The 23983-nt window shown below is 48.8% G+C and overlaps 1 protein-coding gene across 10 annotated transcripts in view; it reads left to right on the top strand.

Moving 5' to 3' along the window:
- Positions 1-23750, top strand: part of PRR5L (proline rich 5 like) — an 88048-nt gene extending 64298 nt beyond the window's left edge. For all 10 annotated transcript variants that reach the window (XM_032282319.1, XM_032282317.1, XM_032282314.1 and 7 more), the window contains 3 exons: positions 5204-5344; positions 10071-10197; positions 20849-23750. In XM_032282319.1, the coding sequence (XP_032138210.1) occupies positions 5204-5344; positions 10071-10197; positions 20849-21243 (663 nt within the window). In that variant the 3' untranslated portion in view covers positions 21244-23750. The remainder of the gene's footprint in view (positions 1-5203; positions 5345-10070; positions 10198-20848) is intronic.
- The last annotated feature ends 233 nt before the right edge of the window (positions 23751-23983 follow it).

Here is a 23983-nt window from a genome sequence, read left to right as displayed (position 1 = left end):
GGCCCCGCCTCCAACAATTTCAACATGAGGTTTGGAGGGGACAAATATCTAAGCCATATTATTCTGTTCCTGGTACTCCAAATCTCATGTCCTTCTCACATCACAAAACATTATCATCCCTGCCCAGTAGTCCCCTAAAGTCTTAGCTCATTCCAGCATCAGCTAATCAAAAGTTCAAAATCTCATCTGAGACTCAAGGCAAGTTCCTTGAGCTTGTAAAATCAAGAACAAGTTATTTACTTCCAAGATAAAGTGGTGGCACAGGCATTGGGTAAACATTCCCATTCCAAAAGGGAGAATTTGGCCAAAAGAAAGGGACAGCAGGCCCCACTTGAGTCTGAAACGCAGCCGGGCAGACATTAAATCTTAAACCTCCAAAATAATCTTTGACCCCGTGTCCCACATCCAGGGCACACTGGATGCAAAGGATGGCTCCCAAGGCCCTGGGCAGTTCTGCCTCTGTGGCTTTGAAGGGCAGCCCCTGGGGCTGCTCTCACAGATTGGAGTTGAGTACCTGTGGTTTTTCCAGGCTCAGGGTACAAGCTGGTGGCTCTACCCTTCTTGAGTCTAGAGGGCAGCAACCCCCTTCCTACGCTCCACTAGGAAGTGGCCCTTTGGGGACTGGGTCAGGGGCTCCAACCTCACATTTCCCCCTGGCACTGCCCTAGTATAGTCTCTTTGTGGGGGCTCCACCCCTGTGATAGGCTTCTGCTTGGGCACCCAGGCTTTTCCATACAACTTCTGAAATCTACGTAGAAATTGCAAAGCCTCCTTCTCTCTTGCACTCTGTGCACCTGCAGACTTAGCGCTGTGTGGAAGCCACCAAGGGTTACACCTTATTCACTCCAGAGTAGCAGCTAGAGTGGTACCTGGGACACTTTGAGCCACAGCTGGAGCCAGAGAAACTGGGATGAGGGGAGCAGTGTCCTGAGGTAGCACTGGGCATCCCCTGAGACTGGCCTCCAAAACTGTTATTTCCTCTTAGGTCTCTGGGCCTATAATGGGAGGGACTGTCCCAGAGGTTTCTGAAATGACTTCAAGGCCTTTTTAAAACTGTGGTCTTGGCTATCGGCATCTGTTTCCCTTTTAGTCATGCAAATCTCTCTAGGAAGTGATTGCTCCACAGCTCACTTGTATTTCTCTCCTGCTAATGCCTTTTCCTTCTTTGTTGCATGGCCAGGTTGCAAATTTTTCAAATTTTTATGTTCCGTTTTCCTTTTAATTATAAGTTCCAACTTTAAGTCATTCCTTTGTACCTATTCCTGATGTTAGGCTGTTAGAAGCAGCTATGCCACATCTTGAATGCTTTGCTCTTTCGAAAATGTTTTCTTGTTTGTTTGTTTGTTTGAGACGGAGTCTCACTTTGTTACCAGGCTGAAGTGCAGTGGCACGATCTCAGCTCACTGTAACCTTCACCTCCTAGGTTCAAGTGATACTCCTGCCTTAGCCTCCCGAGTAGCTGGGATTATAGGCACCTGCCACCATACCCAGCTAATTTTTATATTTTCAGGAGAGATGGGATTTCACCATATCAACCAGGCTGGTCTTGAACTCCTGACCTTGTGATCCACCCGCCTCAGCCTCCCAAAGTGCTGGGATTACAGGCCTGAGCCACCATGACTGGCCTAGAAATTTATTTTACCAGATACTCTAAGTCATCACTCTTAACTTCAACCTCCCACAAATCCCCAGGGCATGGACACAATGCAGCCAAGTTCTTTGCTAGGGCATAGCAAGGGTGAGCTTTATTCCAGTTCCTAATAACTGCCTCATTTGCATCTGAGACCACCTCAGCCTGGCCTTTACTGTTCTTATTTCTATCAGCATTTTAGTTATAATCATTTAACTAGTCTTTAAGAAGTTCCAACATTCCCTTGTCTTTTTGTCATCTTTTGGGCCCTGGGCCCTCTAAACTCTTCCAACCACTGCTCATTACCCAGTTCTAGAGCTATTTTCACATCTTCAGGTAACTTCATAGCAACATTCTACTCCTTGGTACCAATTTTGTGTATTAGTTCATTCTGCATTGCTATAAAGGAATACCTGAGACTGGATAATTTATTTTAAAAAAACATTTATTATTTGGCTCAGAGTCCTGCAGGCTGTGTAAGAAACACATATCAGCATCTGCTCCTGGTGAGGCTTCAGGAAACTTACAACCATGTTGGAAGGTGATAGGGAGCCAGTGGGTCACATGATGAGAGAAGGGAGCAAGAGATGGAGGAAGAGGTGCCAGGCTCTTTTAAACAATTAGCTCTTGTGTGAATTCATTGAGAACTCACTGATCACCAAGGGGAGGACACCTAAGCCATTCATGGGGGATCTGCCCCCATGACCCAAACATCTCCTACGAGGCCCCACCTATAACATTGGAGAAAACATTTCAACATGGGATTTGGAGGGGACGAATATCCAAACCATGTTACTGACCTGGGTTCACATCCTCAGTCTGCCCTTATCATCTTGATATTCTGGGGAAGACAACTTTGCCTCTGTGAGCCTTGGATTTCTTCTAGAAAATAATAAAACGTGCTTCACAAGGGTGTTAAGAAGCGTGAGTGAGATAATACATGAAAAGCACTTAATTTTGCATATGACATATAGTAAAGGCTTAAGAAACGTCACCATCATCATCAATATCATTATTATTACTATTCGCTATCCAACAAAATGTGTTGGAATCACAGCAGCTAATCCAGCTATTTGGACTTGTTTTTTCCATGCCATGGGCTGAGCAGATGAGTTGACAATGGGTGACTGTTGAGTGTCTACCATATACTGGCACTGTTATGGAAATGTGGGCACAGCCTAAGTCGGGTTATGGCCTGTGTTTTCCTAATCATCCTGCTGTTGCTTGGAGTACAATAGATGCAGTCTTTCTGGAGAGCAGCATGGCAGTATCTGTGAGACTTTTTAAAGGCATATTTTGATTGAGCAATTTTCCTTTGCAAGAGAATAATCTGGATATGCTGATAAAAGTGCCCAACGTGGCATGGATAAATATCTTTAAAACACATACATGTGTTCAAATGAAAGCATCTTGGTAAGGAGAAGGGTGGTTACATAGAGTGTGTTCATATTGTGGTGGAATATTATGCAGGCTTGAAGAGTGAGGTTGGTCAATATGTGCTGGTATGAAAAGATGTCTAAAATATGCAAAGTGAAACAAAAGGAAGCTGCAGAACAGTAGGAGAGGCATAATCTCTGTGTGGGTTTAAAGGTTTTATATGTGATTTTGTGGATATAGGAACTTTCTGGAGAAATTCAGAAGATAAATAAAAACCTTAAGGAGCAGTTACCAGTGTGGAGGGAGAATAAGAAATTAGAGGAAGAGGACTTGTAACCTTACCTTAAACCCTTTTTCTGAACTGTTGTAATCTTTGCCTTTAAATATTTTATGATTTAAATATAAAACCAAAAACAATAAGGCAAAACAATTGTCTTTTTGGAGTGCAGTTCTGGGAATAAAGACTCCTTCGGGATGCCTTGGTGACCTTGTAGGGAATTCCTAGAAAATCAGTTCTGGAAAGTGATTTGGCAGGAGGTCCTAAAATTGTTTCCTTTTGCCTCGCAGTCTTCCCCTCCCACCAGAATTCCTGTTCTAGTTTCCAGAGGGTTGAGCGCCCCAGTCTTCCTCCTTCTCTCTTCCCACATTCTATAGTTTAAATCAGACAGTTCTGTTCACTTCCTTGGAAGGTTGTGAACGAAAGTTGGTTATATCCCCTCTGCTTCCAACATCATACACGACCAAGACCCAGGGGCTGGCCAGAATAATGGGGCCTAATGCTGGCTCTCTCCAGGTGCCTCAGTGTCTCTGTCCATCAATCCATCCAACAGAGGTAGTACCAACTGACCAACTTTTCAGAGATACTGAAAGAATAAAACCTAATCAGAGTCCCTCATTATAAGATGATAAGGTATTTAAAGCATGCAACATAATGTGAGCTCTGTTTATAATTTTTTATGTTATTGAAATGTACGGGTGGTGATTGTGTGTATCTGTTGGATGTGGAGGGTCCGGCGATACGGAGATAGCAAAACCACTCTTGACCATGTTTCTATAAAACCCTACAGAGTTGCACGAAGTATAAAACATCCTTAAACCTTGGTCAGCTTGGGAGGGTACCCTAATGAGGTCTTTGGTTCTACCAAGAACAACCAACTTTTAGTGTGCATTTGTATGACTGTGTGTAAGGGAGAGTCTGAATAATGAACCCTCTTTTCTCTTTTGTTTTGAAAAACTTGAGCTCTAAAATCAAGAAGTTTGGGTTGGAAACCCAGCTCCGCTTTGGGTGAATTATAGTAACTGCCTGGGTTTTCGGGTGTTTCATCTGTGAAACGGGTTGGGCTCAACCAAGAACAACCGACTTTTAGTGTGCATTGCATGTGTGTGCGCAAAGGAGAGGCTGAAAAATGCACCTTCCTTTCTGTTTTGGTCTTGGGAAACTTGAGGAGCTCTAAAATCAAGACGTTTGGGTTTGAAACCCAGCTCTACTTTGGGTGGATTAGTGACTCTCTGGGTTTTTGGGCGTTTCATCTGTGAAATGGGTTTTATAATGGTGCCTGTCTCAAAGGGTGGTTGTGGGGATGTGGGGATTACATGTATTGTTTACATCTAAAATATGTAGACTCGTGCCTGGCACATAGAATTTAATAAATGTTAGCTTATAGATAGTTATTATTTTCACCTTCTGCTCCTTACCCCACCCCCACAGTTGGACAAATCCTTTTCCTTTTCTATTTATTTTGCTTCCTAAATTACTGGTATTTATATAACAATCCAAGAGGTCCTATGTTTTCCTTCTTTATTTGCATGATAGGTGTTCAGATATATTACAAAAGAAGTTGGGAAATGTAGCCTTGAATGTAGGAGGTAGTATTGATCTTTCCTTTGTTTCTCCCCATCTTTCTCTCTCCTTCCTGGCCACTCGTAACACTGATAATAGTGTGCCCTATTATATATGCCTTGTATTGTCTTTGGGTCATTTAGGTAGGCAGGTTGAGTCATGCCTTATCTTAACAACATTTTGATTCTAGAGGACAGGGGCCAGGTCTTTAACTCTTTGAAAGACACACTAGCCCTTGCAGATGCCTCATCTCGTCTTTGGTGCTACTTAAACATGTGCTGTCTTAAACCCCACATGGTTGGTGGCAGATTCAGTGAGCTCTCACCTCCCAGCCCTCCCTCCTCTGTCCGCTCTAGGGCCAGGAGCTGACGATCCGCCAGATCTCCCTGCTGGGCTTCCGAGACCTGGTCCTGCTGAAGGTGAAGCTGGGTGACCTGCTGCTGCTGGCCCAGTCGAAGCTGCCCTCATCCATTGTCCAGATGTTGCTCATCCTGCAGGTGAGGCTGTACTGGAGACTTGCCTCAAGGCCAAGGGAGGGAGCGAGGGAAGAGACTGCCATTCTGAGATGAGAGGAAAGGAACCTAGTGACCAGAAAACCTTAGCTTGACTTACTACTATTTAGTTTGTTGGTCCATGTTCATTTGTTCATTCATTTGTTCATTTGATGTGCATTCACTGAGCACCTGTTCGTTCCTGGTGCTGTGCTTGGTGCCAGGATTGCACTGGGGAGTAAAGGAAGCAAGTCTTTCATTCAGGAAGTAGATGTCCTTTTCCCTCTCCAGTGATGCCAGGGAGCCACAAGTTGCAAGTTAACGGCAAAGAATACACTTTGGCCTAGCTTAAGTCGGACAAGGAACTCCCTGGGAAGCTCCCAGGGCAGATGGACTTCGTGAGGGATTACAACCAGGAATGTGGCTGTCTCAGGCCGTGAAGCCACCATCCTTTCTCTACTTCCTAATCTCTACTTGAATCTGGCTACCTTGTCTGTCTTTATCTTGTCCTATCTTTCCTGGACTTGGTCTTTTTCTCCCTGCAGGTTTATGTTCTGTGTTTGGTTTGCACCTGATCGAATGCAACACCTCACAGCTCATGTGCTTCAGTAAGAGACTATCCAGTGGCTGCCTAGTGTCACTGAATCCCAATTCTAAATCAATACTAGGAAGTTGAACAAACACTTATTGGTCCTTGGCTATGTGCCAGGCACGGGCCAAGGACTTTAAGTATGTTGTTTTCTTAATCAGATAATCCAGACAATCACCATGCAACGTAGGCATTGTTGTTATTCCCATTTTAGAAGTGAGGAAAATGAAACCTAGTAAGTTTGTGTGCTTGCCTGAGGTCCCTCAGCTAGGAAGAGGCAGTAAGATTCAGAGGAAATAATTTAATTGGTCCAGTTTGGACGAGACGATTCCTCTTTGCCCAATCAGCCATGACTCTTGAGTAGGATCAAGCAGTATAAACATGACCTTGGCAAGCCCATTCCTATCGGTGGGGGCACACAGTTCTCAAATAGTAGGACTTTTGGCTAGGGACACCCCCAAGAAGTGACTGCTATGCCTCTCCACCTCTGTAACAAGTTCAGATGGGGCAGCATTAGCTCTGAGCCCTTCCTCAGGGAAGATGGCTTTATCCTTGATCAGGCCAGTGGTGACCCCTTGCTGCCCTCACAGCGGCGATGGAATGTCAGGCATTGCGGCCCCAATCTGATCCTTCTCCCACATCCCCCAGCCGGTGTTCTCTTTCAGTTCTTGAAGCTGGGCCGTTTTTCTGGGCATTCTCCCCCTTTTCCTGTAATTAGAGAGGAGGAAGAGTTGCCTAATAGGATGAGGGTGGGTGTAATTGGCCGGAATGCCAGGTCAAGTATTTTTATGGAAGAGATGGAGAAGGAGGGGGATAGAAAAATGCATGTGGGGCTCTGGTCTGAGAAGCCTAATTAGAGCATGCATGCGGAATAAGGAGTCTTGAAAATGAGCCCTTTGGGATTCTGATAGGAAAATTCGGAAAGTTGAGCACCCATCTTTCCATTTCAGTTTATAATAGTTGAGGGATGAGAAGCGATTCCTGTGTGTTTTGGGCGGTGGTGGTTTGTGTGGTTTGGTTTGGTTGGAAGGAGAATTGATCCAGTCCTGCAGGTGAAGGCTCTCACCTGTTGATACTGGAACAGGAGGGCCTGTGTCGATAATGAAAAATGCCTATCACATTCCAACATTCAGGGCCTGGTGCCAGGTAGCCCTGCAACCACATGAGAAAGCTTCAGTCATCATACCCCTGAATCCCCAAAGACAGGTGAGACTGCTTGCCCAGGAGAACCTGCCTCATCCACTCTGGTCCCCACCCCCAATTTGCTTTCCATGGGACAGCCTCAGACTCTTCAGTGGTTTCCAGATGATCTTAGAAAAACAGCCCAAGTCTGTACCTCGGCCTTTGGCATCTCCCACCCTTCTGGAGGCTGACTTCCCCGCTGCTCTAGTCTTCTTGGCTTCCCTGCCTGCCACGGAATCTTTGTGCTCACCCTTCCCCCTGCTCAGAACACTTTGTCTTCTGAGGCTCTGAAGCTCCTGTCCAATCAAGGAAGGTCCTTATGTTTTCTCTTTGCTTTTGTGCCCTCAGCACCCAGCACAGTCTCTGGCACATAATAGGTATTCATTAGACACTGTCCAGGGAATATAGCACCAGCTAGTAGAAGCCTGGGCAGCACTGATGTTGTGTCCCTGGCCTCACACCCCAGGTTGGTGACCGTCATGCGGGCTTCTTCTCTTGGCAGAGGGAAGTACAGTCAGAGAAGCTCTGGGGTCGTGGTGAATTTTGGAAAGTCAGGCAAGGGAACGGTTCCTCCTGTGTCTATACCATTGTTTTCCGCATCTCACAGCTGAGATGCAGGTTCAGAGAAGGTGGCAACTGAGCTCAAGGTCATGTACTCATTTATAAGACAGCTGGATTGTTCCCCAGCCCTCAGCCTTTGTCTTCCCTACCTCCACTTAGCCTTTCTAGGCAGCTACTGCCTCCTTTCTGCAGTCTCCCAGCGTACTCGGAAGTGCACTACAGGTACCCTACGGACCATTAAAGATCGTCCCATTTTCCTGTAGGGCATCTGGCATCACTTCCCCTGAGGACTTCCTAGGAATGGTGCCTTTGCCCATATTCTTCCTCACCAGGAGCTCTAGAGCCTACGGCTGGGGGTGTGACTGTGAAGAGCACGGATCTTTCCCTGGCCCAAGTCCATCTTCTTGAGCAGTAGGGGTGGTGGGCTCTGAATCTGAATGGAACTTCTGGGTGGCACTACCCTGGGGCCACACCAGCTACAGGAAATGTGGGCCTTAGAATTGTCCATTCTCTCCCTAGACCTGCACCTTCCACAGTGCCATGAGACCTGGGGCTGATATTTTTTCAAAACTACTTGACCCTAGTACAGAGAAAAGAGCGCTTTCTTAGGCCTTCATCTCTGTCTTTTCTGTTGCTCTTCCAAAACGTCCCTGACCCAACTCCACCTTTCCCAAAATGTACAAATACTCCTACATTGGGCCATGTGCTCTGCCTTCAAACTGCCCCAGTGAGAGGCAGAATCAGAGACATTGACCAGTGTGAAGATCTGTTTGCTCCCAGCTGATGCAGTCAAGTCCTGAGACCAGCCTAAGAGCGGTGCATTCTCAGAGGCCCCAGCCAGGCAGGGTATTCGGCCTATGCTCAGACGACCCTGAGCTTGATTTAATTTCCTCCCATCACCATTTGACATTCTTGATTTCTGAACATGAGTTCCTGCATTTTTTACTCTGGACCACACCAATTCCGTAGCTGTTTGGCAGCCAAGCCAAGGGCCGAGGACAGCACCTTCCTGGAGGGCTGTGCACAAGCCAAGTTCTCAGCAGCGACTTTTCTGGGAGAAAGCCATCCAGCTCCAAATCACGTGTTTCTTATCCATGTTCCTCCCACGTTTTGCCACTTCTCCTTTTCTGTGGTCTCTCCCTGTTTATGGAAGGTTTTGGGGGAGAATCCACTCATTTTCTCTGCATCTCTTCTGGCCCTGTTTCTACCTCCAAATCTGCACCATCCAGCCCACTCTTCAGCCTCCTTGTGTTTCCCGAAGCTGTGTCCTCTCTTCCCCCAGCCCCTGGCCACACCCATCTCAATGTGACAGTACCAAAAAGGGGCCAAGGAATAGTCTGTTTCCTTGGCAGCTTACATCCCCCTAGGATCGCCAACCTGCAGGGGTCAGCCCTGCCTGCCTCATTACCTGACCAGCTTCCCCCTCAATCCCTGAAACGCCGCGCTGGAGTGGAGTCTACTTTGAAAGTGAAAGTGATTTAGAGTCAACCCCATTTTGAGAATTTGACATGTTAACCCCTCAGGCTGGGCACAGCCCCACGGAGCCTTGTTCCTTTCCGGTGGTCTCTGCTTCTTTGCAGCTTCTCAATATGACAGCACGTTTGAGTCCTTTCCAGTAAGAAGCTGAACTCCCTAGGAGTCTGCTGGTTTTCTAGAAAACATTGGTTACTGAGTCCTTTCTGGTTTTGACCGTTCTTTACTCAGCACTTAGCTTTGAGAACTCCTGTCACGTCGAGATTTTTAATTGGCTCTTTATCTTGGTGCTACAACTATTCCTGGCTCTAGAAGAATCCTCCCTTTCTCTAATCACTCTGCACTTTTCCATACACTTTCCTCCCTTCTTTTCTAGCCTGATAGCAAGTGGCAGTAAAAGAGGATCAGAGCCAGATAGCCTGGGTTCCAGTCCAGGGTTTTTGCCATCTGTTGGCTGTGTTTTCCTAGGCATGGTACTTTAGCTCTCTGGGTCTTTAGTTCCTCATCCAGAGTAGGGGGCTAATAAGAGCACCTTCCTCTTTGCATTGTCAGGAGACCTCCGTGCCTTAATATATGTTAAGTGTCTGTGTGCTGTTTATGAACCAGTCACTACGACAGTGTGGGTAGGATTATTGTCCTTGAGACCAGCCAGATCTCAGCCCTGGAGGTGGGACATCCACATCGCATTGGTGGCCCAATGGGAGAGGCTGCTGCGGTACTAACCATACACAATTCTAATTGCAGTGACCCATGACAAGTGACTAAGGCTTCAGGCCTCAGTTTCCTTCATTCTAACTGCAAGGACGCTGCCTGCCAGCAACACTGCCTTGTACATTGAAGGAGGACAATCAGGATTTGTTAAGTGAGCACCTGCTGGGCATGGCAACAGACGCTGACCTTTGCGTATCTTGGCTGTTCATTTTCCAGAGTGTTCATGAGCCCACAGGCCCAAGTGAGAGTTATTTGCAACTGGAGGAGCTGGTGAAGCAAGTGGTTTCTCCTTTCCTTGGCATCAGCGATGACCGCAGCTTCTCAGGCTCTACGTACACGCTGGGTAAGAAGTGCAGCTCTCAAGTTGTCAAGAGCCTCGGCGATCATGATACCAGCTGTGTTTAACTGAGCACTGATTACGTGCCCAGCCCTTTGCTTCCTGTGTGGGTCAGTGCAAACCCCGTGCATGTTAAGCACTCACGTTTCTGGCCTCTGGAGGTTACAGTAACCTTCTTTGCCCCTTGAAGATTCCTCCCCAAGGACCGGTACTATGCCTCTGTGGTGGTGCTTGTCTGATCCACATCTTTGATCAGTGGTTTTGATCATTTTTGTGTGCCTAGGACATTAATCTTTCTGTATCTGATACCAGAAACTGTGCCTGGTTACACCCTCTCTCTGGTTGAGTAGAGAAACCTCCTGTGATGGATATCCCTTTGAAACCAACTGGAAATGTCAAACCAACTTGTATGCATGACCAGATGGTATCGAGCTGCTGTCTCCCACTCCATTTCTGGAGGTTACCACCACATGGCAAGGGAAGGGGCCTCTGGATTTGGAGACAAATCCTGTTGGGGCCTTCTTTTGGTGGCTGTAAACCTAGCATCAGTGAGTGTCAGGCTCTGTACCACGCATCTTGGAAAATCTAGAGATGAATCAGATCTGTTCCTTCTCTCAACGACACCGCAGTCTAGATGGGTTTGGTACAAATATTTCTATAATATAAAATCGCTCTCAGATCAGTCATTGTAGAAATAGCATGATAAGGCTTCTAATTTTTAAAAAACCCATTTACTATCTGAAATGTAAACCCTCAAAATGCGTAAACTTTTTGTTCATTGTTCTGACCCCAGGAATGGTGCCTGGCATATAGTAGGCACTCAGAAAATGTCAGGTGATGGCAGCCATGGTACTTCAGGACCAGGGGAGCCTGCACGCACAGGCAGATGCAGAGGCGGAAATGGATTACTCAGATTAGGAACCTGATGCCCCCTCTTCTAACTTTAATGGAGTTGTAGTAGTTGAGCTTCAAAGAAAGGAGCGTCCTCCCGTGAGGTTCCTGCCCCTTCCTGGGCCTCTCTACCACTGCAAGAGCCAGCGCCGGCTGGCAGTTTTCACCACCCTGCTCGTGTTTCTCTGGAGGCACCAGCTTAACCACAGCCACCACAGATCGGAGGGTGCTGGCCCCAGCCTGCTGGGGTTCTTCTCCCCCCTCCCTCCTCCCTCCCTTCCCCACTTATTCCTCCCAGGAGCTAGAATGAGCCAGTTTCAATGACACTGAAGGAAAACAGCCCCCCACAGCCCCACTCTGAGCTAGGCGCCATGTTGCTGCCATCTCCTTGGAGCCCACCTTCCTTCTGGCTCAGCTCACCAAGTTTGGGGCATGTGGGTATCCAGGGAGCTGACAGGACGTCAGCAGGTTAACTGGGCCATGGCAGGAATGCCACCCTTGTTTGGGCCTAATGCCAGTGTAGAGGAAGAAAAGCGGTTTTTCCTCAAACCCTTCTAAGCTGTTAGTTGGAACCACACATTAGCAGGAGAAAAACCAACAGAAGCTTATTAATATTGTGTGTTTCATACATACATGGGACACACCCGGGGAGTCAGTAGCTCTTAAATATGTGGCTTTGAATTCCAGCTCATATAGCATCTTCAACAACAAAAAGTACATTTCTAGAGAAGTGACAAGGCAAAGAAAAACAACTTTGAGTCTTCAGGGGTGGCAGCTTGTGGCAAGAGAAACAGATGGTAGATAAGGGCTGGTTAGTGAGGCTTGTTCTCGTAGGTTCCTCTGGAGCCACTGCCAGTGGATAAGGGTCTGAAGTTGTCTGCAGTGGTTAAGCTTTGCTCCCCCTGGTAGAAGTGGGATGGGATACCTTTTGTCTTTATATATCTATATCCTGCCTTTAAGCAAATAGAGGGAGACCAGAGAGCTTCCTGTATCTGCTTCTTTTTTTTTTTTTTTTTTTTTTTGAGAGGGAGTTTCGCTCTTGTTACCCAGGCTGGAGTGCAATGGCGCGATCTCGGCTCACCGCAACCTCCACCTCCTGGGTTCAGGCAGTTCTCCTGCCTCAGCCTCCTGAGTAGCTGGGATTACAGGCACGCGCCACCATGCCCAGCTAATTTTTTGTATTTTTAGTAGAGATGGGGTTTCACCGTGTTGACCAGGATGGTCTCGATCTCTTGACCTCATGATCCACCCACCTCAGCCTCCCAAAGTGCTGGGATTACAGGCTTGAGCCACCGTGCCCGGCCCTGTATCTGCTTCTTAACTGCCTTCAGTTCATACATCCTCATGCCTAAGAGGCGTATTTGATGGTGGCATATTCTGGTGTCTTATCCTAGGAACATGAGTCAGTTTGGAAGTTTGTTCAGTGAGGACTCACTCTAAGAGGGGATAGCTTTAGCTTTCCAACTAAAATAAGAATAATGCACACTTTGTCAAATTATAAAGCTAAAGACTCGAGGTTTTACTCTTGTACCTCAGACAGTCCCTGCCTCTGGAGAGTGGTCGCAGTAGGGGAAGGGAGGGATGTGACCCTCTTTTGGTTAATTTTTAATTATCATTTCAGCAAATGTGTACTAAGACCCTGTCCTAGTACCTTGGGAGTGCTATAGATATATCTGTAAATGAAGCCAACCCATTCCTGCCTTCCAGCGCACACAGCCCAGGGAAGAAGTCACAAACAAGGCAGTGTCTCATCAGCGTACACATGTTCTGAGGGGGAAAGTACAGGGGCCATGGGGCCCAGGGCAGGGGGACTTCACCTTGCCTAAGGAATCAGGGAAGACTACCTGGAGGAAGTGATGATGTCTGTGATGGGATCTGCAGGATGAGGATGAGTTAGCTGAGTAAACGGAGAGGAATGACTATCCCCAGGCCAAGGAGCGGACCTTGGGAGGATTTGGAGGACAGGAGGTGAGCAAGAGGAAGGAGCATTAGAGGAACTGAAAGGGCTTCAGAGTGGGAAGGAAGTTGATGGCAAGGGAAGCTACTGAACACAGACCATGTCCTGGGCGTGGTGCTGCTTGGGCTGCATGCTGGGCCACGGAGCAGACACTGCTGTTCCCAGGTTTACAGGTGAAGCAAGTGACGATGAAGGTCACATGGAGCCAGGATCCCAAAACCCCAAGGTGTGGATACTTGATCAGCTTCCCCACATGTTCTGTGTCACCTCTACCCCCACTGAGCACTGCCAACTTTTAGGAGGTAACTTTATCAAGGGACAGCCCAGGAGGTGTTCCCTAGCCCATGAGGGATCCAAAGGCAGACATTTCATCCCATGTCTCTGGATACCAAAGAGTTAAAGTGGTCACAGCAGTGCCCATCCTGACAGAGCACACTGCTTTCCAGCTAAAGAGAGGACTCTCAGGGCCTCAGTCTGCCCCTTAGTAAAATGTTTATTTTGCCTGTGGGAGGAGAGCGTGGAGATGACTGGCTGAAGTGAAAACTAAGGAGTTGGGTTGGGGGTGAAAATCCCCTTTACCTATGGGAGGGCTTTGCCATGGCTCATCTGAGCCCGAGGATGGGTAGGCGTGGTCACAGGCACCCATGCTCTCAGAAGTCACCGCATTACTGACCAGGGTCTCACGTGTAACTCATTCCATCCTCCAAGGTACTGTTGTGCCTTCAGTCTCCAAGTCACCTGCAGGGTAGGTGACCAGAGCCAGAGAAGCAGTTTATTCCTGACGCTCCACGCTGCACCCACGTGCCCACACACGTTTGACTGAGTGAGGATTCTCTGGAGGGCTCCCTTCCCACCAGCCAGGCCGCAGCCTGGGTATGCAGAGATCAGAGGCCCATGATGGGAGTGACAGAACGTGCCCCCCTCTCCAAAGCAGCCACTTTTCTGCAATGGTGGGAGTTGGCAAGGAAAGAGGAAGAGGATGGTGACATTTTTTTAAAAAGGCAGACTCCCCAGAGGCTGGCGCTTGCCCCACCTTTCAAGTCCCTGAAGTCTCCAGGCTGTTTCCCGAGCACAACCTCAGCAGCACGCTCGACTTCTCCCACACAAAGGCCCTGGCCTCCCACCGGCCTCCGTCCATTGTGTCTCTGGGGGAGGGCCCTGCTGCTTCAGGACACTGTAACTTCTCCGCGTGACAAGCGGGCATTCAAGGCTTTCAGGTGCCAGCCTGGAGAGGGACGCCCACCGTGGGCTTGGTGTGCCGAGGTCACAATGGCCGTATTATGGTGGTTGCTCCGGTGGGGCCTGGCCAGGGAGCCTGGGAGATCAAAGGCCTGGGAACCAAGTCCCCAACAAAGGGCCCAAGGACAGCCTTATCCAGGCTTTGCGTCTCTCTGGGGGTTTGAAAGGAGCTGCTGTGGCTGGCTCCGGTGCAGGGGATGAATGCCAGTGCTCAGCGGGGGTCCTGGTGAGTGAGGAGGGAATAAAGGCTCCCCATGGCCCCACCCCGTGTGAAAGGGAAGAGGAGGAGGCAGAGGTGGCCTGGAGATGCCAGCTGAAATGGCAGGACCCGGCCCTTTTCCTGCTAAAAGGGCACCACTGCAAGGGAAGAGCTGGTTTTAGGGCCCCAGGGGGTAGCTACAGGGTTATCAGTTTCTCAGTGGGAGATTCCTTTTCCTGGGTGACAGGGCCCTGCCTTCCTGGGGGCACAGAAGAAAAAGGTTGCGGAGAACAAGAAGCAAGAGTGTGGGTCGCTGTCTGCCGGCCCTGGGCCTGGCATTCAGTTTTAAGGCCTCCCAAGGGGCCCAGAAGGCCTGACCTCCCAGTGGGGACACAGCTGACGCACTTGTCTGAGGCTTGGCTCTGGAGTGGGGCGGGTGCTTAGCAAGGAAACGCTGTCTGCCCGGGGGACTTGACACAACCGTGCGGTCCCTGTGGTCCTGGCTCTGCCCACGCCCAATCTTGGGAATGAAAACATTCCACCCAGAAAGCAGAAGGAAGAGCTGTGGCCTGTCCTGTGAGTCATCAGCAGGGAGAGAAAGGCCGAGGCAACTGTGGAGAGAGCAGGGCCTTGGAAACCATGAGAGCTGGGGCTCTGCTGTGTGTCCTGGAGCAAGTTACTTAACTTCTGAGCCACAGAGGGCCAAGCGCAGAGGCCCTGTCCTTCCGATCAGGGACAGCAGGAGGAAGAAGCTGCCCTGTCTCAGGGCAGGGCCAGGTAGAGGCTGCCTGCTACGTTATGGACCCCAGCTATAGGCAGCCTGGCCCTTGCGGAATAACTCCCTGGGGAGGTTGTGTGTGCTACCCGCATTCCTCCCCTGGCTCCCAAATCACATCCTGGGCCTTGCCTTGCTGTATCGCCATGTCCTATTTCTCAGCCTCTCCCTTACACTGACCTCGTTGACAACTTATGTATCCCCGGACCTGGCCCAGACCTCTCCTGTGAATGAATGAGTGTGGTTCAGTCTGTAAGTCACACCCAGAGAAGCACAGCCCATCTGAAATAGCCTTTCTTTGTGACTTCCTCCTCTGAATTTCCAGGTGCTGTCGTCTGTACCTCTGACCTGACATTTGCCGCACTGACCTGGTCTAACAGTTATTTGTGTGTGGGTCATGAGCGGGGCCTGTGCTGTCAGCTCTGGGTTTGAGTCCTGGTTTCATCACTAACTGTGGCTGTAATTATTCCACATCTCAGCTTCAGGTTCCTCTGCAAAGTGGTTAGAAGCCATCAATGGAGCACCTGCTTTTTGGTATAGTGCCTAGCGTATCATAGATGCTCAGTAAATAGGTGCTCCGAAAGTGCCCTGCCCTGACACGTGCACACACATGCATGGAGGTACACACGTGTGCTGGGCTCAAGCCCCTGTTGCAGGCCCCACGTCAGACTTATGTTCCTTTTCCTCTCTGCAGCTAGTGCAGCATTTTGCATGTACAGGTAGCAGTGCTTATTTTTTGTTTTGTTTTCCTGAGACAGAGTCTTGCTCTGTCACCCAAGCTGGAGTGCAGTGGTGCAATCTCGGCTTATTGCAGCCTCTGCCTCCTGAGTTCAAGCAATTCTCCTGCCTCAGCCTCCCAAGTAGCTTGGATTACAGGCCCCCGCCACCACACCCAGCTAATTTTTTTTGTATTTTTAATGGAGACAGGGTTTCACCCTGTTACCCAGGCTGGTCTTGAACTCCTGACCTCGTGATCTGCCTGCCTTGGCCTCCCAAAGTCCTGGGATTACAGGCATGAGCCACCGCACACAGCCAGTAGTGTTTATTGAAGGTGGGGACAGGTGGTGTTGGGGTCTCCTCCTCCAGGGCAGCCCCCCAACTCTGGCTCCAGCTCTTGGCCCGTGAGCAGCCAGAGTGGCTTCCCTTGTCCGTTTGCTGCCTGGGCCCTCCAAGGACCACTGGAGACATCTTTCCCTGATTCATCCCAGTGGGTTGAGACCTGCGGCAATCATCAGACAAATTCTCACTTCCTCCAAAGATGCTGCACGTGTCTGCCATGCAAGTTGATTTCCTGTTCCCTCAATTTACCCTCTGTCCTCTCTGGTCCCAGTCTTTCCTCCAAGTTTCAGCCATGTTGTAAAATCTAACATTAATACTGTATCTTTCCTGATACCCCTTTCCCAAAGGGAGGAGTCCCCCATACTCCTATAAAACATTATCGGACTCTAGCCACAGTAGAAATGATATTGCTACTGTCGGCCTCTCTGGCCCTACCCTCTGCACAAACCCGTCCTGGCAGGCAGGTACCCAGTCTCAGGAGCACAGACATCTGCACACAGCAAATGCTCATCACGGGTCTTGTGCAGTCTCCTGTTAGGCTGGTTGTAGGGTACAGGCCCCAAGATGGGTTTCCCAACAGCAATCTGAAGTGTGTAGTTTTAGCAGCAGTGAGAGAGAAATAAATCGTTTTCAACGGCATTTTTTTAAGGACAGTTTTTCAATGGGATCCTTGCTGCTTTGAACTCTTCTGGTGCTTCTGTTTTATAGTTATTGATTTTTGGAGATCATAAAAGTAAACGGGGTTATTATAAGAATGTGGGAACATTATGGGAATGTGGGGACATTATAGAAATGTGTAAGTCAGAGAGTACGAGCATCCATGCTTCAGAAAGAACTGCTGCCCGTGCCTGGTGTAGATTCTTTTTTGGTTGCTCCTTGGGGTTTGTCTATCTCCAAAGCAGGGGAGCCAGTTCCAGCCTCTTGTCTAGCATCTGCTGCTATTACCTGACTTCAGAGAGTGCGCTGGTTCAAGAAACATGTCTTCTGAGGGCAGCAGCAGTGCCCTGAGACACAGCAGCGTGTAGTGGGGAAAGTCTGGGAACTGCTGTCTAAAACCTAAGAGAACTGGGGCTGAGCCTCAGTATTCCTCATCTGTGTGGTGGGCATACTGAGAACAACTCTGTTTTGGAGGGAGATTGGGACTAAAAGGCGAGATCATGGATAGGAACACACTCTATACTCTAAATTCTATGTATTATCCTTTGATTCTGAAAAAGTGTTATTGTTGCCACCAGCTAGGTCCCTTGGGCTTTTGAGCCAGTAGACTTGGAGATTTAGTCCAAAGGGTTAGAATGTCATTCTCTTCATTATTTATACACACACCACAGTCTGATGGCAGGAGCTGCTGTGAGCTTTGCAGATGGATGTGGGCAGGTCTTGCTGTGATCTCCTTCTGGGAGCATGAGCTCTGGAAGTGGCTGACACACGTGTCTAGGGCTCTACAGTTCCACCGGAAGAGCAGAGAGTAAACTAAAGCAGAATGAGCCACGTGTCCCCACGGCCAGCCTGTGAACCGCATGGTTTGCTTTCCCCTTGGAAAGCGGGGTGATCCCCATCCTGTCCCAAGTGTGGCGGGAATACTGATACCATCAGCCCCGCTCCCTTTCTCCCCACTGCCTTGTCCTGCTGGCAAAGGGAACATGCTTCTCTTGGGTCTTCAGGGTATGAGAGATATGGGTACTGTGGAAGGCAGGGACAGGTGAAATGGGGTGTGTGATTGGGAAGCTGGGGAGAGGTGTGCTCTGGCAGAAAGAGAGGCTGAAAAGAAGAGGAGGCCTGGAACAGAACCCATCCATCCCCCAGCCTTCTGAAGCTGTGTTTCTCCTGTGGCCATGCCTTCAAATTCATTCTCTCCCAGGCCAGACCGGCTACATGGCCGGACCATCCCACGCCTCTGCCTCTTTCAGGTCCAAAGCCACCCAGCTCGTGACATGATGCTGGGCCTAGGTGGCAGAGGAGGCAACACTGCCTCTAGAGAAGCATGGGTCAGGGAAATTCCCTGGGATCAAGGGCCCAGCCTTGTCATGGTGCTTACACTATTCCAAACTGCAGGTTTCTGCCCTGGCACAGCCCATGTGAAGGTGGGAGAGGAGAGGCTTTGGGAGTAGGGGTATTGCTGTCAGATTTGCTTCCTCCCTTGGGACTCTGCTCCCCCGGCTTCGGTTACCTGAGTGTTTTGGTTCTTCTCCTGCCCCTCTGACCCACCCTAGGGTTTCCTTCCTTCTGGAAAGGCAGTGGGGCTCACCTGGGTTTTGGAAGCTGCCATCTGTGCTCCAGCGCCAGCTTTGCCTCTTCTTTGCAATGTTGAACAAGTTATTTATTTATTTATTTAGAGACAGAGTCTCACTCTGTTGCCCAGGCTGGAGTGCAATGGCACGATCTCTGCTCACTGCAACCTCCACCTCCCAGGTTCAAGCAATTCTTCTGCCTCAGCCTCCTGGGTAGCTGGGATTACAGGCAACCACCACTACACCTGGCTAATTTTTGTATTTTTAGTAAAGACAGGGTTTCACCATGTTAGTCAGGCTGCTCTCGATCTCCTGACCTCAGGTGATCTGCCCACCTCAGCCTCCCAAAGTGCTGGGATTACAGATGTGAGCCACTGTGCTGGCCGAGTTGCAGGGTTCTCTGGTATCAGTGTCTATGGTGTCTTCAGCAGTCATCTTCCTCACCTGATCGTCATCACCACAACTCTACTTCCTTTCCTGATCTCCTCTCACTTTGACTCTGAGATTAGCATGACTTTTTTTCACATGCAATCCATATTTATTATAGAACATAACACCTGAGCCTTCTCCCTAGCTTTCCTCACTGCTGGCCTCGCTGGCTCCAACCTGTTCTGCCCCACTTCTGCCTGAGGAGGCTTCCTGCGCACAGCCCATCATGCCCTATGACCTGTGATGTTAACTGCCTCCCCCCAGCTCTGCTCTGATCTGTCTGATGTACCACAGGTGCTTCCATCTGCCATTCCAGGGCCCTCCTGTGCCGGCCTATCCTGCCTGCCTGGGCACCTCTTCACTGTCTCCTGGACTCTGTTCCAGCCAGGATGTGACCTGATGGTGCACCTATCTCAGCAGCTCTGTCACCCCTTCCCCACTTCTGGGAGTCCTGCCATCCTAAAGGCGCCTCTCCAGGGTACATCATCCTGGCAAGTTTCCTATCTCCAGATGGGCATGCTTTTTCCAGCCCTCGGAGCCCCTCTGCTTGGCTTCTCCTTCCCTTCGGCTACTTCGCTCACCCTAGTTATCCATGGGCCTTGCATGGGCAGCTAGAAGAGCAAGAGTCTGGAGTGAGACAGCCTTGTTTGAGTCTCAGCTTAAACTACCTTCTATCTATATGACTGTGTGTAAGCTATTCCCTCTCCGATACTCAGCTTTCTCATCTGTAAAGTGGAAGCTAATGCTATACCATGACTTACCTTCAGTTTTTGGGAGATTCAAAAGATAACATGTCAAGGTTTAGCACAGTTTCTGGATTGTGATGCGAACTCAAAAGCGTTAGTTTAGGCCAGGCATTGTGGCTCACACCTGTAATCCCAGCACTTTGGGAGGCTGAGGCGGGTGGATCACCCAAGGTCAGGAGTTTAGGCCCACCCTGGCTAACATGGTGAAACCTTGTCTCTAGAAAAAAATACAAAAATTAGCTGGGCATGGTGGTGGGTGCCTGTAGTCCCAGCTACTCAGGAGGCAGAGGCGGAAGAATCACTTGAACCTGAGAAGCGGAGGTTTGCAGTGAGCTGAGCTTGCACCATTGCACTCCAGCCTGGGTAACAAGAGCGAAACTCTGTCTCAAGCCAAAAAGCAGCAGTTTTATAATTAGTGTCCAGCCCTCCTGTGTCTGCCTCCCTAGGGCAATCCACAGAACCTGGCCTGTTCTTTGATGATGCTAATGGCTGTTTGATTCCAGGAGAATTGACTTGAACAGAACATAAATCTGAGACCTTGACCTGGCAGGAGATGAGGGCCATGGGTAGTCCCAGTTCTGTATAATTTGCAAGATAGTCTTGCTGCCTTGGCTATGACAATGGAGGTAACTCCCCAGTTATCTCATCTTCTGGATTTCAGCTTATGAAGGCTCTTTTATGTTACCCATTGGCATGGCAGAGGCCACTCCTGCAGGAAGCCAGGGTTGATTCTTTTGAAAGCCGGCCATCCTATACCCAAGTCCTCAGAGGACATTGACAGGGAATTTAGGGCAAATCTAATGAAGCTCAGGCAGCAGCTGAGAAACACAGGAGATTCTTTTGACCCTTATCTATCAAGGAAAGTCTTTTGGTGACCACCTAATATGTGGCGTAGGGTTGATTAGGGGCAGAATCTGCCACAGAATCTACCTGTCTAACCAAGACAGGTAAAGTTGCAAAAGAAACATTTAGATATCACCAAGTTTGTCCCTTGCATTGTAGCTGGGCTGCGCCTAAGAGCTGCTCCTAAAGGTTGAGCCACCACCTTGCTCTTTTCCCCTCAGCTGGATTCGGAGCTTTTGAGCACCAATATCCTCTCTTTAATAACAGTCTTTGCTGATTTTCCTCTTGCAGCCAGGCGGCACTCCAGGGTCCGGCCCAAGGTGACTGTCCTGAACTATGCCTCCCCGATAACTGCAGTCAGCCGGCCACTGAATGAGATGGCCTTGACCCCACTGACGGAGCAGGAGGGGGAAGCCTACCTGGAAAAGTGTGGCAGTGTGCGGCGGCACACGGTGGCCAATGCCCACTCGGACATCCAGCTGCTGGCCATGGCCACCATGATGCACTCGGGCCTGGGGGAGGAGGCCAGCAGTGAGGACAAGTGCCTGCTCCTGCCACCCAGCTTCCCTCCACCCCACCGGCAGTGCTCCAGCGAGCCCAACATCACCGACAGCCCTGATGGACTGGAGGAGGGGGCCGGGGACAGCCAGGAGGGCTCGGAGCTGAACTGCGCTTCCCTCAGCTGAGTTGCCACCCTGAAGCCTTTCCACCTGTTTTGCAGCCAGAATGAGGACACCTCCATCTTCATGGATTAGCGAGGGGCTCTTGCTTTATGTGATGCTGCCTTATTTCTTTTAGGGTACAGTCCTGGTCAAAATGCCCTAAGGGGACACCGTTGTTGTCAGCCTCTTTATTTTGGTGACTGTGAACACTTCTTTGTGGTCAATTGAAAGTGACTAACTGCCTAATGGTCACTTTCTGACTCCAACCTTGCCAGCCTGACTCAGATCCTCATCTCTAGGCCTTTCCCCCGCAAAGACTGGACTGCCTGATGCTCCCAATGGCATATCCAATGTCCTGACATTTCTGGAGCAGGAGGTTGTCAGGACCACACATACAACCAAGGATATGTTGGCCTTTGAAGTTCCCCTTTAGGTTCCTTGCGATGAGATTTATGGATGGAAAATGAGTGGAGAGGATCTCCTCTCCCCCGTTTTGTGTAGAGTGAAAACAGCCTGCAGCCCTTTACCCAGCGTGGTCTGGGAATGTGCCTTCCTTATTTTAGTTTCAGAATTGCTGGGAAACGGTTACGCCTCTGGTGGGTGAGGAGCTATCCTCACCTACATCCTGATCCTATGTGCTGCCTGCACAGAGGCCTTTGGCTTTTGGCCCACGAAGGCTGCGAGGCTGAAGCTGCCCTGTCTTTCACTGAGCCTCAGCATTTCCCTCTCAGGCTTCCCCTCAAGCTGAAGAAACTCACCCCCAGATAAGTAGCTGGTGCCTCTTGTCTCTCTCATTTCAGAAACAGACTTTCTCACCATGCTTTCCTACGGTGGGTGTGAGGGGCCAACTAATACCAACCAACTAGCCTCTGCCTGGATTTGACTTGAATTTTTTAAATGTGTATCATTTCAAAAAAAAAAAAAGTTTGCAAATTTTGCACGTAGGATCTTGCACTGTTCATTTCCAATGGAGTGAGTCTTCACACTAAAACAAGCAGAGCTCCTGGGAAAGGAGACTGGAAGTGGTTCAGGATAAAGATCCGTGGGAGGCAGGGCTCTTATGTCACAGAGCTCTGGAAGCAGCTGGACTTGAATCTGCAATGGCCTGTGTAAATTTATAAATTTCATGGTTTCTAGGAAAAGCTGCATTGGGATGGGGAGACCCAGTTTGCCTCATGGGCAGAGGATTTTTCCAGGAAGCATGGAAAATGGAATGGATTTTTCTAGGAAGCATGGAAAATGGAATGGATTTTTCCAGGAAGCATGGAGAGGGGATATGTGGGCAGGACCTTTTGGAGGGATGGGATGTTTATTCCCTGTGGTAAAAGAAAGGTCTGGAATTTCTAGCACGTGAAGCACTTGGGGGAAGCAGGCCCTGGCACTGTGCCGCATCCTTCCACTGCTCCTTCCAGCTCTGGGAGCTTTTATCCACCTTGCATCCCTAGCCTCCTCTTTGTAGTTGTCCATCTTACTGATAACAGCTCCAGGAAAAAAGACAAGGCTCCCCCTCTGACCCTTCCTACTAGTGTTTAGGAAATCTCAAAGAGATGAGCTACCTTGGCTTCCAATACGGCAAGCGGGTGCTGGGAGGAGGTGAAGATCAGTCTAAGCTGCCATGGTGATGACAACTTCTAAGCTTACCTAACTCTTGATGGCATTTCCCTTCTGGGTGAAGATTTGAAATATGATCAGAATTGTGCTCTTGATGACTTGGAATTTAGAAATTTTAAGAGTTATTTCATTTTCATCCTAAGAGCGATGGGAGAGAAATGTCCAAAGGTGATCTGCTGATCTGCTAAGAATTTCAAACAAAAAATAATCTCTCTATATGTGTTGGATAAAGTCTACAAATTGGCTAACATGCATTAGCAAATGGAACATCAGTAGGTAGCAACATGATGATTTATGTAACTGATGGCTTCTGTCCTGATAAGTACATTTAACATTTGAGACTAGTATTTATTGATCCAGGCAAAGTAATTAATGATGCTTGGGTTTACTTTTTCAGTTTATAAGGTTAATCATAGGTATATGTGTGTGTGTGTGTGTGTGTGTGTGTGTGTGTGTGTGTGTGTGTGTATAAATGCCTTTTCCATATCTTAAATGTCCCTGATGAGGAGTGGAGTCATCAATTAAATACATAAGCTCTTAAAATGAGAATGGGACTATCAGTATAGACCCAGTGTACTTAATTGCTGATGATGGTTAGCCAGTTTACAACTTTATCATTGATATACACATTCAATATATGTGCAGTAAATAGACTGTACCTATAAAAATTGTATTGATGTTTATGGGCATGTTAGCTATCAGAGAGCTACTGGAAGAGTGATAGCCAAAGTGTTTTTAACCACTTTTTCTTTCCTAGATTCATTTTCATTATTTATGCTAGGATTTTCCTATTGTTGACGTTTAATGACAGGAAGCAATCATGACTCTTAACTCCGAGTGAGCTCACAGAAACCTTTCATATGGTCTGTTTCCAAAATGGATTCAATAAACAACATTTTGTCCATGGTACCCTCTTCTCATGCTGGTTGCCCCAAGGGTGTCTTGATTGAATTTGCAAGTATAGCAGTCAAATTAGATCTTGGTGCATCCTTCCCTCCAACTCCCTGCCCCCACTTCTGCCTCCTCATCTCTTTTCCTGCTGCCTCCACTCCAGAGTCAGACAGCAGCCTTAGCTCAGCCAATCTCCCCTGGGTTTTGTTTGCACTCCTGAGCTGGATTGGCAACTTGTTTCCTGTAGAAACAGATTGTGGAG

This window comes from Sapajus apella, unplaced genomic scaffold (assembly GCF_009761245.1).
Source record: "Sapajus apella isolate SASKATOON/1434 unplaced genomic scaffold, GSC_monkey_1.0 scaffold14, whole genome shotgun sequence".
NCBI classification, from domain to species: Eukaryota; Metazoa; Chordata; class Mammalia; order Primates; family Cebidae; genus Sapajus; species Sapajus apella.
The sequence above is the reverse complement of the archived record's forward strand: the minus strand, read 5'-3'. Positions and strand labels throughout refer to the sequence as shown.